The 15,825-nt window shown below is 56.0% G+C and overlaps 6 protein-coding genes across 6 annotated transcripts; 5 read left to right on the forward strand and 1 right to left on the reverse strand.

Moving 5' to 3' along the window:
• The first annotated feature begins 37 nt into the window (after positions 1-37).
• BDV59DRAFT_16615 (uncharacterized protein) lies at positions 38-4,774 on the forward strand. The gene is made up of 3 exons (XM_073687648.1): positions 38-744; positions 794-3,121; positions 3,171-4,774. Exons 1-3 carry the CDS (start codon positions 355-357, stop codon positions 4,668-4,670), a joined length of 4,218 nt encoding a protein of 1,405 aa, XP_073549029.1. The 5' UTR covers positions 38-354; the 3' UTR covers positions 4,671-4,774.
• Positions 4,775-6,041: 1,267 nt separating this feature from the next.
• On the forward strand, positions 6,042-8,106 carry BDV59DRAFT_176151 (ESCO family N-acetyltransferase). The gene is made up of 2 exons (XM_073689390.1): positions 6,042-6,467; positions 6,545-8,106. The coding sequence occupies exons 1-2, from the start codon at positions 6,436-6,438 to the stop codon at positions 7,740-7,742; spliced, it is 1,230 nt and encodes a 409-aa protein (XP_073549030.1). The 5' UTR covers positions 6,042-6,435; the 3' UTR covers positions 7,743-8,106.
• Positions 8,107-9,890, forward strand: BDV59DRAFT_176155 (uncharacterized protein). The gene is made up of 2 exons (XM_073689391.1): positions 8,107-8,348; positions 8,413-9,890. The coding sequence occupies exons 1-2, from the start codon at positions 8,309-8,311 to the stop codon at positions 9,807-9,809; spliced, it is 1,437 nt and encodes a 478-aa protein (XP_073549031.1). The 5' UTR covers positions 8,107-8,308; the 3' UTR covers positions 9,810-9,890.
• A 272-nt stretch (positions 9,891-10,162) lies between these two features.
• Positions 10,163-11,234, forward strand: BDV59DRAFT_176156 (uncharacterized protein). Its single transcript, XM_073689392.1, has 2 exons — positions 10,163-10,268; positions 10,323-11,234. The coding sequence occupies exons 1-2, from the start codon at positions 10,198-10,200 to the stop codon at positions 11,074-11,076; spliced, it is 825 nt and encodes a 274-aa protein (XP_073549032.1). The 5' UTR covers positions 10,163-10,197; the 3' UTR covers positions 11,077-11,234.
• A 50-nt stretch (positions 11,235-11,284) lies between these two features.
• Positions 11,285-14,682, forward strand: BDV59DRAFT_176158 (translation initiation factor 2A). The gene is made up of 5 exons (XM_073689393.1): positions 11,285-11,824; positions 11,872-11,941; positions 11,994-12,065; positions 12,111-12,754; positions 12,815-14,682. Exons 1-5 carry the CDS (start codon positions 11,800-11,802, stop codon positions 13,972-13,974), a joined length of 1,971 nt encoding a protein of 656 aa, XP_073549033.1. The 5' UTR covers positions 11,285-11,799; the 3' UTR covers positions 13,975-14,682.
• On the reverse strand, positions 14,135-15,178 carry BDV59DRAFT_192612 (glycosyltransferase family 8 protein; the record flags this gene model as incomplete). Its single annotated transcript, XM_073692074.1, has 3 exons — positions 14,135-14,597; positions 14,678-15,107; positions 15,163-15,178. 3 exons carry the CDS (start codon positions 15,176-15,178, stop codon positions 14,135-14,137), a joined length of 909 nt encoding a protein of 302 aa, XP_073549034.1.
• Between the last annotated feature and the right edge of the window lie 647 nt (positions 15,179-15,825).

Here is a 15,825-nt window from a genome sequence, read left to right on the forward strand (position 1 = left end):
AAGATGCTCTCCCTCTGCCACTGACGGCTGGAGAACCATGGAAACTGTGCGTTTGCTTCCCAACTGCACAACCAAATTATCCCTTAGTCAGTATTTCGAGAAAGAGATGAGGACCCCGCCCTGTAACGTGCGACAAGTTATGCAAACTCGCATGACCTCCTCGCGTGTTGGTTCACGCTCGTTGGCCTAGTGGGCCCGCAAGCGGACCGCGAATGCCGATCGGTGGGTTGTGAACATATCGCAGTACAGCCGTACTCCGTACCCCCTGCGAGCTGAACCGATGGCTTGGGAACCTTTTTTAATCTGCGGTCTTTGCTGTTTCTGTCTTCAGGCTTACGGCGTCCCTCCATTGGAATGTCAGATGTTTACCCACGAATGATGGCACAAGAACCGGAAAAGCATGAAGTAGCTACCACCGATGCCAACGGCACGGACGCCAGCATGGAAGCATGTTCTGCTTTGGTAGTCAGCAATCCGCCCGCTGGGCCAAACCCTGAAGCAAGCGCAAAGCTGGCTGCAGCTTGGAGGGATATGGAGGAGAAAATGGATTCGTTGGCCAGGATGTCCCGCGGCAAAGACTATGACCCAAACCTGAAGCCCCAAGACGTGATGAGTAATTTGGAGGCCATAAAAGACAGCCAAAGACGAAAGGTGGAAAACTGGGGCCGAGTCAGGCAAGTCTTCAACAATTCTTTGACCGTCATCTCAAACGTTGGGGGGATGGTCGCCGACGCCGCATCTCAGGTATGCATGTCCCCTGCAGAAGCCAAACCATCCGGCTCATTCATCGCAGGTTTTCGCTCCCGCAGGTCAATGTTACAACGCCATTAACTTTGTCATTAATGCGTACAAGAGCTATGCAAGCATTTTTGACAGCCTTCAGGAGGCGTTCGCAAAGTGCACCGAGTTCCTGGGGCGTTTGGAGAAATACGCTCAGGGTAAAATGAGCGTTTCATTGTGCAATGTAGCATGCGATATGCTCCGACAATATGTGGAGATTTGCGAAACAGCACTGAAGATGCGATCCTCCTACTTTTTCAAGATCAGGATGGTAACCAGCATCACTTTCCTTGGAGATAATAAGTTTGATGGCTTTATGGCCACGCTCAAGAGCATCACAGAGAGAGAAGAGCTGGAGCGCGGTGCTGATATCTATCTCAATACGTCAAAGGCGTTGGACACCTCCACGAGCATGATGAACTGGATGGAGAATGACAAGAACGAAAGGGAGGGAGCCAAGCAGCAGAAGAGCGACAGGGACACTGTGCTGCAAGCACTGAGTTTTGACAAGACCCCAGAGACGTGGGATGGCCATACGCAGACACCGATAGCAACTTGGACGTCAACTTATCACAACATCCGCCAAAAATACGTGGAAGGAACAGGCCAATGGATTTTCCGGGAGCATCTATTCGATGCCTGGAGGAAGAAGAAGGGAGACGCACCCCCGGTCCTGGGGATTGTTGGCGGACCGTCCTCAGGGAAGAGTTACCTTGCTTCTACGATCATCAGTTACCTTCGAGGAGGTGGCGACGGCCAGCAGGTTGAATCCAGGCAACCTGTCGCCTTCTTCTTCCGGGACGAGAGGAAATCCAACTCCGGGATTAAAACCCTTGGAAAGGCAATCATCTGGCAATTCGCAAAGAATGATGCATCGTACATGCAATCCGCCGCCGCGACATGCAAAGGCTACATTGAACCGACAAAACTTTTGACCAAGCTCCTCCTCGAAAACCACAAAGAACTGCAGGCTATTGACGCGACATTTTATATTGTCATTAACAAGATTGGCGATGGGAAGGGGGATGTTCCGGAATGGGTGCTCAAGTTCCTGAAAGACGCCATGCAGCGTTCCAACAAGACAGTCCGCGTCCTTTTCACCGCCAGTCCAGAGACAGTCGCCAAGCTTCGGAATCATGATCTGAAGTGTCCCACCATCGACATGGAGAAGAACGAAGAGGACCGCTACAAATACATAGACATGCGGATGGATGACATGGACGTTCTCAGGGATACTGAGGATCCTAGCATCCTCAAGCTACGAGAGACCATCCGAACCAGATTGTCCAAAGAGACAGAGGGTAACTACAATTTGATCGACAAGGTCCTAAATGAAATCAGCACAAAGGACGTCGACACCGATATCTACAATGCTCTTGACGGTGCAAAGAGGTCTTTGGCTGAATACCTCGAAGATGATCGCAAGAAACTGAATCAAAGCCTCTCGCCACCGGAACTTGCAGAGATCAATGAGATGATCCTCTGGATTGGCTTTGCGAGGGAGCCCATGACGGCCGAGAAAATGAAGGCGGTGTTGCAGAATGTAAATGGCGCGACTGCCTTGACGTCCTTTGAGGACCGGCTCAGGAAGAAGTTCTTGCTTTTCGAGATTGACAACGATGGGATAGTGAATTTCCGATCTGAGCAAATCCTGGCGACTATCCCTGAGCGGGCCCGCACGGCAAAGAATCGCCAACGCGACAACAAGCAGGTTCAATCGGAGGAGGTCACCATTGTCCAGCACTTTCTCAACACAGTGTGCCCTCCGAAGCTGATCGAAAAGCTCGAGTTGAAGGAGCACTTCCAAACGAAGCTGAAGCCGCAGGAAGAGCAGATCTATCAAGAGGACAGAAACAACGCCCATTTCCGACTTGCCAAAGCATGCCTGCGTGCGCTGGCCAGTTGGACGACTGCAAAGATCCGAATACTGCGAGGATATGCAGTGCGGAATCTTATTTATCACATGTCGGAAGTGGACCTGACGTTGATAGACCCTGAGTTGAAACGCAGTGTTGGGCCTGATCTGCTGAACCTGTTTCTCAATGTAATAGCCATTGATAATCTCCTGTGGGCCAACAAGCCTCTCCCTCATCTTCCAGAGTGGATGCTTGATGTGGATTCGGTAAAGTATATCAAGAGGTGGCTGGAGGACATTTCGCCAGATCCTGAGGGTGATACGAAGAAACAGAGTTGGCTTAAGGCAATGAGCGGGGAGGCAGCTATTACCAAAACGTTGACTGAGCCGTCTGTTGTTCGGATGGCATACTATTGTTTCCAGGAGGAATCGGATCCTGATCTTACCTCTGTCGCATATCAGATTGTGCGCAACTTTCTTTCCAAGGTGTGTTTATCGGCATTTTTACAATTCTTCTTCGCTGATGACGTACTAGTTTGATATGCTGTCCAACTCTGATCAACAGGAGACCACGCAGTCTGAGACAGTTGAAGCCTGGTGCCAGGAGAAGCTCCAAGTGCGGACCCGAGACTCGCTGTGGCATTGCCAGATGGCATATGTGCTAGACAGCATGAACGCCGGCCCTCAGGTCGAGGCGAGATGCCGAAAGGCACTCGATATTGACCCAAAGAACTGGCGAGCTTCACTACTTCTGGCCCAGAAGATTGAATCCAATTCAGAATCGATTGAGATTCTGAGGAAGCTCATCAAAAAACAGTTTGGTTCTCCCCTGCCGCCTAAAGAGACGATGGAGAAAAGCAAGTCAGGAGCTCTTGCGGACATGGCCTACACTCGCGGAGAGCGAAACTGGATGGCAAATCAAAGGGACAAGGCTCAGAAGTGGTTCGCCAACGCGATTCAGTACGGTCCTGACAAGCATGAACACACTCTCAAGATTCTAGGCAGATATCAAAGTGCAAATTGCTGGAAAGACATAGTCGATGTCATTGAAATGATCCACTCTCAATCGCAGCTGGCACCACTGGTCTTAGCCTCCTTAGACCAAGGTCCGGAGAGCCCGAAGTTTGATAAGATTATCCTGGATGCGGTCGCTGCCACAAAGAAGTTTCATATCATTGACAACGTCTATCAGGGCGCCATTAAATCCGCCTCCAAGTCCAAAAACTATCTCGCTTCGTTCAAGCTTCGGCAAGCCTACGCCAACGCTCTTTCGGCACGTCGGCCGGTCCCGATGGAACAGGTCAGACAGCAGCTGGAGGATGCTGCTCGAGACGTCCCCTTCACGAATCTTGATATGGCTCGTGCATTTTTTGACGTTGGATATAGGTTGGGGACAATCTACCTCGACAAGGCAAAGCAGGCCAAAGAAGCCAAGAGGGACAAAGAGGCCGAAGACTACCTGGGTCAGCTTGCTGCGGTCAAGCCAGAGCAGGTTTCTGAGGACCAGATGCGTCTTCCACTTCGTCTGTTTGCGGCACGGTACTATCACGTCTACGGCAACGAAGTTCGAGCCCAGCGGTCAGTTCATAATACATTGAGAATGGCGATCGAGCTTCTGTCGGACAACGACTCCTCCAACGACCTGCTGGCCTACATGAAGATCCTGTTCGCTGTCATTCCGTTCGGTGATGAAGACAATGCCACCGCGGCCCTTTCTCTGATGATGCGGGAGATGTCGACACCGCTCAAGTGCGCCTGTGGCTGCGGACATGAATGGACTACCTTCACGGAAATCTGGTGGTGTCAGGACTGCATCAATGTGCCTCTGACAGCCAAATGCAAAGACACGATCGAAAACGAGAAGGAAACAAAGCGTACCGTGTGCGGTCCGGGCCACAAGCACTTCTCGGTCTCCGGCTGGGAGGGGATGGAGCCGAAAAAGGGTTCTAAGGAGGTGGTTCCTTGGAGAGGGGAATTTATTTCGATTGACAAGTGGAGGAAGAACCTTACTAAGAAGTACAATTTGGCCAAGTGATTCTCTTCGCTATTAAGAATATTTCTATATCTGCCTGACGGCAATTAATTTTACTCTATATTGTTTTATAAGGTACTACTAGATAGCAATTGAGGGATACTGAGACACCTCTGTTCGGGTTTAAGTTTGGACGGGTGTATATATCTTCGGGTGGTGCTGTCTGAGGGTTAAAACACAGCCTACTGACACACCCAGCCCGCACTCATGTCTTACTGGATTGTCGCTGATTGGGAGCATATGGCAAGGCGAGTTTACACAGCGACATCAGCCTTGTTGAGTGCCTGTCATATTATTTCGCCCTGAATCAGGAGTTCAGCCTACCGGAGAGTCGACTAATCTCCGACCCGCACTAGACACCAACGGGCACAGTCAGCATGATCGTATCGCAACGGTTGTCATCCACGTATACTGGTTGTCAGTCAATTCCAATCGCGAATACAAGAGGCTCCAAGTTCACATAGACAACTTGGCGTCTCCATCAGCCCACGAACTGGATACATTGCAGCCACCCAAAACATCATCCATGACATCGCTTCTGGTGTCACAATGTCACAACCCCACCACTCAGAAACGCCAGTGGCACGTACACCGGTTCCAGATGACTTGATGTGCGACTTTCTCGGCCATGCAGGGAACCCGGTGTGCCCCCATGCAGGCAGCGACCACTCACCAAGCCACGATCCACATCAACGGCCACAGCTGGAGTTTCATCCGCTGGGGAACAGCTGATTTATGGGGGAAACTGACCTGAAGGCCAAACGGGGAAGCGGATTTCGTATGCATCTGCATCCTTCCCGTAAGGAGGGAGGTTGGATGGGCTGGAAGGGTGGACCGGGCGAGTCATGATCTGCCGGGCGACGCCGGTCGAGGGGCAATTCCATGTCCGACAACTAACTTTTGGGAACCGGCTGAGGTGTTTCCACCGTTGATCCCGGGGGGTTAACTGGTGGGGGGGAAGCATTGTTTTCAGGTCACCACCGTGGGTTCTTGCATGGGGGGACGCCGTGTGAGAGGTGGATGGGCGAATGATGCAGGTTGGGTGATGAAGAAGGGATGGTCTGGAGTGGCGAGGATGGGCTGTGGTATACAGATAGTGCGTAGTTTATTATTGCATTCAGTGAAGCTGAGGACGAGACGTCCAGAATCAACCATACATGGGGGGAGTTGGCAACGATGATACAATCCGAATGATCATATTACAGACATCCTACAAGGAATCACGAAAATAATCGAATAGAAATGAACAGAATTATCGAAAGAAATTAATAGAATAATCGAGAGAGGTTAATAGAATAAGTAACCCACCATCCTTCTCGTCCATACCAATAAGAAGCACTGTTCACCCACCGACTGTTGCCTGTTAGTTTGTTAGTTTAGGTACTTATACGGGCTGCATCCGCCTTACTGCCTCCCACCGTGCAGACAATTCTCCCTTGAGTCGGGGCTGGATATAACAGGAAACCCTCCAGCACACTGCCACGCTGTACAAACTCCGGTAAGAATTCCTGCCGGTGGGAAAAATGGCAATATGACTAAATAGAGCCTAGTGGGTTCCCTGGACGCGTTCCGCCGATCATTTTCGCCGCCGACGCCTTCCGTGGAAAATAAATCATCATCAGCAGCAGCATCATCATCTCCCGCCATAACAAACATCCCACTTCCCTCGCTTCTCTCTCCCAACTCCTCCACACAACCCCCCCGGACCATCATCCATCGGAGGTAAATGTTCGACGCCGTGGTTTTCATGTGTTGAAAAAACAGGGAGATGCCGTGGACTGTAACAAATTCATTCAAGCGGTACGTGATCTCCCCATCCCTTGACAACACACCTTTTCCCCGTCCACATCGCATCGACTCACACGCCTCCCTCACAGAGGTCTTATGATGAAAACATACGGGAGGTCTGTCTGGCGCGTCTACGATGAGGACCAACGTCCCGCAGCCAAAAAGCGACGCGTCCAGTCGGGGAATGATTCCGACGAGGCTGAAAACAGCCTCCAGTACGCCATTCGCGAGTCTTCCGCAGCCATCCTGTCGAGCCCGTCGCGTCGCAACTCTGTCGTTCTCTCCGAGGGCACTGAGGATGGCGCTCTATCGACGCCGCCCTCCTCGCCGCCACCGCCGGCGCCGTCGCGTCTGAGCCCGCCGCCCGCCAACACGCGCAAACCCACCTTCGCGTTCCTCAAGCGAAAGCACTCCGCCGTCGCCGCGAAGGACAACCCCTCCTCCCCCCTCACCGAGGTCAACTCCAACAGTGTACGCTCGTCTGTCGACCCGCCCAAGAAGAAGGCCGCCGCCGTCGCGGCCGCCGCGGCACACCCGCCCGCCCTGCGCCAGATGCAGCTCGACCTTGGCCACGAGGTGCGTCGCACCTGCGCCACCTGTGGCATGGAGTACATCCCCTCGAACGCCGAGGACGCTGCGCTGCATAAGAAGTTCCACGATATGAATTCCACCGGCGTCGACCTGGGGAAGGCGTTTATGCGCGCCAATGCGTCGCGCTGGGTCTACGAGGCTACCCGCTTTGATGAGGGCTACGTGGTGATCGTCGATCGGAAAGCGTCCCCGACGGCGAAGAACCAGGCCAAGAAGGTCCTCGAGGTTATCAGCAAGGAGCTCTCGTCGCCGGAGATCGACGACGAGGTGCTGTGGAGCCAGATCGAACCGCCGAAGCATTGTCGCGCCGGCGGTTCATCCGAGAAAGTCGATCGGTATAAGGTGTTTCTGCACATGAAGGACAGTCGTTGCGTCGGCGCGTGTCTGACGGAGCGCATCTGGGAATGTCATCCGGTCGACAAATCCTCCGCTGCGAGGAATGGCGTCGACGGGGCTGTCACGGCGCGAGATGAGACGCATCCAGCGATCGTTGGGGTGTCACGCATCTGGACGTCCGGTGCGTCGCGACGCAAGGGAATCGCGATGGATCTGTTGGACTGCGTGGTGAGCAATTTCATCTACGGCATGGAGATTCCCAAGGAAGAGATGGCGTTTAGCCAACCGACTGAAAGCGGAAAGGCCCTGGCGCAGTCGTTCTTTGGCGACGAGGAGTGGCATGTGTATCATGAGAACTGAAGATACATGATCTGCCTGGTGTTCTACATTAGATGCCTCCGGTCTCCGGAGGAAGCTGCATGAAGGGTGTATTTGATATGCCCCTACTCGGCCGCTTGATACCCTATTTCTTTCATTTTGATTTTCTTTGTCGCACACGGAAACAAAGTACCGCAATGATGATGGTCTGTTTTTTGATTTGTACACTGAGGTGTTTGGATGATGGTGGTGGTTATGGCTCGGTGGGAGGCTTTTTTGGGGTAATCATATCATTCTCATTTCATTCCTGTACTATATACCTTGATGTTCGTTCTCTACTTCAATTTTTAGTTCCTTTCCTGTCATGGCATCGAGATCGGCAGAATGCAAATGATTGAACCCTTATAGTCCGGATGATGCCACATACTGTACCAAGGTCCAGTGCTGATCGCCGTTGCGCTTGCCGGAAGCCGCGCGGGTGTCAGCGGCCATTCAGGACAATCGCTCCCTTTGCCGGTCGCGCTTAAAAGTCCCTCCTCGTCCTTATCCCAACGCTCTCGATTGTTCGTCTCCTGCCCTCATGGTCGGTGTCCCTCCTCTCCTCGACGATGTCCGGGTTAAATCCGTTCCGCCCTAGGAGGCCAGACGGTGCGTTTCGTCCCCGCAGTCGGGCTGGGTGAACTGATGGGGAAGCTCTGGCTGACCGTTGCAGATCCTCCATCTCACCATCACCATCACCCTCCGCCGTCCTCGCGCCCTGCTCCCTCTCAATCGAGCACTTCGGTTCCCTCATATCCCGTGTTTGGCGTCTCGAGATCGTCCCTCTCCCCGAATGGCGTCTCCCCGTCGCTTGTGTCTCCCCCTGTTCCTGACACGTCCGAGACAGCGGGGTCGGTAGCTTCGGATGATCAATCCCTGTCCGATCCATTCCACCAGGATTCCGCTACAGATGATGAGAATGGGGCCGTCGATGAAGTCGATGTTGGCCCGATGCACCGAAGCTGGACCGATCCGTCGCGGACGTCGTCCAGGGATGACCGTCGCCGACAGTCCGAAGATGCCGCTTTATCCGCAGCGGCGGCGTCCTCACCACAGTCATCCATGGGGATGCACAACCAGAGTGTCCCGGCCCATTTGGACGACTACGGTCGGTATCGTGATAGTGCCAGTGTGTCAGCTAACTCATCTACGCCCCATGATGCTCTCCGTGCTGGACGGGACAGCGCCATGAATCGCTCAAATACGCCTCCCGCCCTTCCACCCTCTGGAACAGCTACACGACCTGTGGCCGGACACCCTACGATGAAGCCGCTGGCGAACCGTCATGGGAACCGAGAGAAGGTTCCGCCCCCTCCTCCGAAAAGCCATCATGGCAAATTGATCCAACCCAGTTCCCCCGTGCCGTCCCGGACGCCATCCATCAAGGCCGCAAACCGCTTCTCCTTTCACGGGACTCCCTCTGAAGCGTCTATCTCCCCCAAGCCGCCGTCATCGACCGCGGATTATTTCACGGGACAAACGGGGAGCCAACCAGAGCGCGCGACCGAATCTCTCCAACGTAGCCAGTCGCAGTCTAAGCGCCCGCCCACTCCCCCTCTGAGCCGGCGGCATAGTCAGATGCGCCGGTCGAAAACCACAAGCTCGAAACCGAGCTCTTCCCGATTGTCCATCCCTAGCAGCGAGGCGGAGCCATCCGAATCTCCGCCCCCTAGTCCCAGTTCCTGGTCGATAAACCCATCACGCCTGCGGGATGTCCCGTCGGAGGAAGCTTCTGTCAGTCGACCCGCGGGCGTTGCGTCGTCTATAGCCGAGGCTGACCCATCTACGCCACCTACAATACCACCTGCTCGATCGTCCTCCGCAAAGCGGATGTCACAGGGAAACATGATGCCTCCGCCTCCACCTCCCCGACGCACACGGGGCTCGAGTGGACAGAGTCATGACAGTACACGACGTACCAGCATGCGTGAGGAGAACCCAGGTGATGAGAATGTGCCGTTTGTGCCGCAGCCGTCGAACGCGCACGATATCCTGGCGGACTTGTCGCGCCTACAGAAGGAGGTGGACGACCTTCGGGGACACTACGAGAGCCGGAAGGTCAGTCAGTAGGATATGCGGGGAGGCATTGAAACACGATGGAATAGCCCGTAGTATATAGGATGTATACGCTATCATGAATGATGAATGACTTTCGACTTCATATCCCGAAAGGGGACGCAGTAGTATGACGTCACACGGCGGCCTGAGTCGATTGAAGCTTCACTGAGGCATTCCAACTATCTATTGAATTCTCCCACGAGGCAGCAGACCCTTGTCTCTCATGTGAGCCGGATGCAAAAAGCGGATGAAGTCATTGCGACTGCGCTGAGACTGTGCTGGGCGGCCCTATTCCCTTCCCGTCCATCACCAACTCGGTCCCTATAAGAACTCCAACCCCGCCATCCACCACCACCACCAATCTCATCCTCTCCCAACAACAACCAACTCCCCTGCCATCATGACGACTCCCACTCTGATCAATCTGCCTCCCCCGCCGTCCGATCCGGTGACACCGTCGGACATGGGCCCGTAAGAACTTCTTCCCTCTTATCACCGTCCTCCTATCTAACCGTCTATCCCCAGGGGAACTCCCAACTCCGGCACCACCTCCCTCTCCGCCTTATCCACCACCGCCATCAAGGATGGCCACACCGGTCAACCGCTCCCACATGGTCGCCATTCGCACCATTCCCCATCCGCATCCAACACCTCCACTACCACCCTCGAAGCTGAGCGCGCCGATCGCATCTCCCGTCTCGCAGGCCTGGAGCGCGTCGCCACCGCCCGCGCCAGCGGCGTCCCTCAGCACCCCAGCTTCGTGCCGTCCGCTCCCCACGCCCCGGGCTACTTCGAAAGCGGCGCGGGCCTGAAAGAACGGAGCACTGTCGGTAGCGCTAGCGCCACCGGTAGCGTTGGCGCCCGCACTACCTGGGCTAGCGGGAGCGACGCTTTCGATGCCGATAAGATGAGCGAGGATCCCGAGGATCGCGCGTCGAGCGTGGGTGGCGACGAGCTCAGTGACGAGGGAGATGCCAGTCTCGTTGGATTTGGCGAGGGCGCCAGTACCATCAGCGGGCCGACCTCGTCATCACAGCACTACAGCCAGAACCAGACCCAGGCCCAAGGCCATCTGGGCCGACCGAGTTCCTTGGGGAGTGCGGGTGCGTTTGGTCGGTCTTCGTTCTCGCCGGCGGGTTCGATCACCCCTGAGCCTGGCGCTCAGGATGCTAGAATGGTTGATGGAGTCACGTATGACCCCAATGTGGTAGATACGACGGTGCGCACGCCGCGACTGGCGACTCCGGCGGGTCGGGAGAATGCTGGAGAGGGCGCGTAGAGGGGGGATGTTGAGACAAGAAGGGCGTTCATTGCGTTTTGGGTTGTAACTTTATTTTTTTTATGGGATTCTTTTTATGAGTGTAGGATAATGGGTGTTTGTTAGCGAATATCATTCTGATGCTCTTTGCTGCCTCGTAGGCAGAGGCGGAGGCGGAGGCGGAGGGCCGACGGCGGGTGGAATTTTCCCCCACCGCTTTGCGCTCTTCCTCTTCCTCCTCTTCTTCCTCCTCTACTGCATCTCTCTCTTTTCCCCCCCGCCTCTCGCGCTCGCCCGCTCGCTCGCATTCCTCTCTCCCCGTCTTCGTGTCTCTTTAATTGCTGGCATTGACTTGTCAAGCATCGCCAAATCTACTGGACTGAAGACCCTGACGACTGCCATCAGCCAGGTTCAGCTGTTTCTTTGTGCGTCTGCCTCGTTGCGTCAGACCAACGTCTCCCCACGCCACGCACCGTCGCTTCTCCGGCATTCCTCTGTTGTCGCGACAGTTCGACTTCTGGTATTTTTCTGCCGGGCTTGCTCTCTGAACCGGTGTGATCCCGTACCGTTTTTTTCGGCCTCGCGACGCTATCCGTTCGTGACGCATCCCACCAGCCCACCACCCCTCGGTATCTCCCACATCTCCGATTGTGCAAGAGAGTGGAACCTGGTCGCGTGCGCGTTCCACTGCCGTGTTTGTCCCGAATACTCTGAGATTTACCCGAGAAGAAGATTGGAGTCGATATGGCCGCTCCTACGCAGCTTGCTTGTGGGTTCTCCCGACCGGAGGCGTCCGTCAATCGCTGACCTGTGCAGACCGTACCGTCAAGGGGATTGGTATTCTCGATGCGGCCCCGGTTTATGAGCCCCTGGCGGGTTTTGAGCGGTAGGGACTACCACCTATGCTGTCTGGCCGCGGCACTAACGAACAAGTCCAGCCCCGAGGGAAACCTCCGTTGCAGTGCTTACTCGCCTTGCGGCCGGTATTTCGCCTGGGCCTCTCCTGAGAAGTATGCCGTCTCCCTATATCTGGAGGATATGGACTAACAAGTCAGGGTCACCATCATCGACCCCTCCGTCGGTCACGTCGTGTCGACCATCCTCGCCGAGAATGTGTTCGAGCTGGGCTTCTCCCCGCTCGGAACCTACCTCATCACCTGGCAGCGCCCCTCCAAGGACGCCAATGGCGACGCCGTCAAGAACTTGAAGGTCTGGCAGGTTGTGGAACAATCCGCTGACGACGAGCACACCGTCGTGGGGTCCTGGGTTCAAAAGTCGCAGACCGGCTGGAACCTTCAGTACACGGCGGATGAGCGGTTCTGTGCGCGCGTCGTTACCAACGAGGTCCAGTTCTTCCAGAGTGACAACCTGTCCAAGGTCTGGAATAAGCTGCGCGTGGAGGGAGTGACTGACTTCTCGCTCTCGCCGGGGAAGAACCCGTCCGTTGCGGTGTTCGTGCCCGAGCGCAAGGGCCAGCCCGCCGCTGTCAAGCTGTTCATGGTCCCGCAGTTCGGCGCCCCCGTCTCCCAGAAGACCTTCTTCAAGGGCGACAAGGTCCAGCTGAAGTGGAACGCGTCCGGCACTACGTTGATCGTGCTGGCGCAGACCGATGTCGACAAGACCGGCAAGAGTTACTACGGAGAGACCACCCTCTACCTTCTCAGCATTACGGGCGGGTTCGACTCGCGGGTGGATCTGGGTATGTATTGAGAGAGTTGTAGGCCGAACCTAGCAATCCGTGTATACTGACCGTCAACAGACAAGGAGGGCCCCATCCACGACGTCACCTGGTCTCCCAACTCCAAGGAGTTTGGTGTCGTGTACGGCTACATGCCGGCCAAGACCACCATCTTCAACTTCCGCGGCGTGCCCCAACACCACTTTGCCCTGGCGCCCCGGAACACCATCTCGTTCTCCCCGCACGGCCGTTTCGTCTTGGTGGCCGGCTTCGGCAACCTGGCGGGCCAGATGGACCTGTACGACCTGGAGAAGAACTACCACAAGATCACCACGGTGGAGGCCTCCAACGCCAGCGTGTGCGCCTGGTCCCCCGACGGCCAGTTCATCCTGACGGCCACCACCAGCCCGCGGCTGCGCGTCGACAACGGCGTCCGTCTGTGGCACGTCAGTGGCGCGCTCATGTACAACGAGGACATGCATGAGCTCTACGACGTCTTCTGGAGACCGCAGTCGACCACCCAGCACCCGCTGACCGACCCCTTCAACCCGCTGCCGACCCCGCACCCCTCCGCCGTCGCCTACCTGAGCACCCGCAAGGCCCCCGTCAAGCCCGCCGGTGCCTACCGCCCGCCCGGTGCCCGCGGCCAGCTCACCCCGCTCGCCTTCAAGCGCGAGGACCAGGGCGGGGCCGCCTTCGTCCGCGACGGCTCCTCCGGCCTCAACGGCTTCGGCAAGTCCCGGCGACGTGAAGTCCCCGGCGCCGACCCCGTCGAGGAATACCTGCCCCCGGGTGCTGCCCCCGGCGGCGGCGTGGCCTTGCCGCCCGGCGCAGACCAGCCCGAGAAGCTGTCCAAGTCGGCCGCACGGAACAAGAAGAAGCGCGAGGCCAAGAAGCAGCGCGACACCGAGGACGGCCCCGACGCTGCGCCGTCCACCAGCCCTGACCGTCGTGGGGACAAGGGTGGCCACGAGCGCAGCAAGTCCAAGGCCAACGGCGCACCGGCGCCGGCCAAGACCGCTGCGCCGGCTCCCGCTCCTGCTCCGGAGGAAGACGCCAGCGGTGCGGCGCCTACCGCGCAGGACAAGAAGATCCGCGGACTCTTGAAGAAGATCCGGGCGATTGACGAGCTGAAAATGCGGCTTGCCGGTGGGGAGAAGCTGGAGGATACGCAGATGAAGAAGATTCAGACCGAGGACTCGGTGCGCAAGGAGCTGGAGGGCCTTGGATACAACGGGTGAGGTGATGGGGGATGATGTTCGTGTAAATATAGTGTAAGCGGCGATGTCTTGGTCTTTGGCCTTCTATTCATCTGTTGTCTATCTAACCAGGTGTATGCTTGCTTGTGCGCTGTATATACATGGATAAAGTGAAATGACTTGCTCCCACCCCAGCCCTGTCTCAAAACCCATCGGTAATCCCCTCCGCGCGCTCTGCCTCCCGCCGCCGCAAACACACCTCCCACCACCACCGATTCGTCTCATCCAGTCCTGGATCGGTGCCATCCTCGTGCCACGGCTTTTTCGCGAAGATGTAATGCACGTTTCGCACCTCCTCGTCCCGCCAGATGGCATCGTGCACTCCGCGCCACCGCATCGTCTTCAGCGCATTGTACACATACGGCAGCGCCAGCCACCGCCCACGGAACACATCCGAGAGCAGCTCCTGGTCCGGGAAATCATACTTATCCGTGCGTTCCGGCGTGTTCAGCGCCGCCTGGATCGCCTCCCACGCCGCCGTCGACGGCCGCACCACCAGCAACCCGCTGTTGAGCATGCCGACGCCCGCGTCCGCCGGCGCGCCGGTCGTTTGCGCCTCGGCAGGCGTGGCGTGCTGCGTCGTGAAGGCGCAATTCGCGGGGATCCTCCATGTCCACGTTAGCCAGCTGTGCGCTACAACTGGGGCAAAAGGGATAGGAGGGCAAGGGAAGGGAAGGCAAGATACCAAGTGGCCGGATAATGCGGCTTCTTCATCGGGTTGCACGCGCAGGCATGGCTGGCCGCGAACACGGCCTCGCCTCCGTCCAACGAAAGCGGAACATCCATCAGCTCGTCCATGTTCCGCCGCACCAGCATATCCCCGTCCAGCAGCACGATCCGCTCATACTCCCCCAGCGAGAACACCACCAGCTTCGACCATGTCTCGTGGAAGCGCGGGTCGTGCGCGTACGCCCGGCTCTGGCCCGGGTGGACTTGGTCGACGCGCTGCGTGCGGATGCCGCGGTCGTGCAGGGCGGTTAGGCCCTCCGGTGGGAATTGCGGCGTGTGGAGGGCGACAAAGGGGTAGGCGGTGTTGGTGCTGCGGAGGGAGTGGTGCAGGGTGAGGAGGCCCGGGAGGTAGTCCAGGTTGGTGATTAGGGAGGCCCAGATTTTTTCTGGTCCGTTAGTGTTTGGGGTTGAATTCGGAGTGCGGAAGGTAGGGCAGGGTACCTTTTATGGGAGCCATTGTGGGTGTTACGGTGATGTTGTGGATGGAGAGATCGATTGATGGTGGAAGATGTAGATTGGGCTGGTTTATCTTATCGGGACTATGTCAGCGGATCTCCGACCTCCGCTGTCACGTGATTTTTTATTTATCCGCTATGGAACTATCGGAGCCAGGTCCTGTAAGCAATTCAGTTTGGACTGTCATGCTTCAAGATCTCTTAGGCAGTTCCCGGTTGGTATGACGGTGGGTTGAGTTAGGGGTGCCTTAAATATATGGACGTATGCCATATTCAGACGGGCGACCCGAGACGGGTTAGCTTATGGCGTTCACTAATCTGTTGGATTTGTGCTTTGCTACGATAATGCATTAGAAGTATTCAAACTTCTGACTGATAGTCATCATATTCTTCCTTTTCTTCAGTGTCCTCTTGCCTCTTGGACCTTCTTGCTCTACATCAGTTCTATTCTCTTGATGCCCATAGTGTTATCGAAAAGTAGAATCTATCCCCATCCGCACTACTCACTGCTTCGGAATGAAGGCTACATTAGTACCTATAACAAGAGAAACTGAGGCACGTTTTGGCCCATGCCCGAGCCCATTGGTATGTGTTTCCAGCTCTCATTTTGAATTACCCAGAGGAACTTTTTCCAACACACCGTAGCACT

The sequence above is a fragment of the Aspergillus ambiguus genome, assembly GCF_047715705.1.
Source record: "Aspergillus ambiguus strain CBS 117.58 unplaced genomic scaffold BDV59scaffold_11, whole genome shotgun sequence".
NCBI lineage: Eukaryota > Fungi > Ascomycota > Eurotiomycetes > Eurotiales > Aspergillaceae > Aspergillus > Aspergillus ambiguus.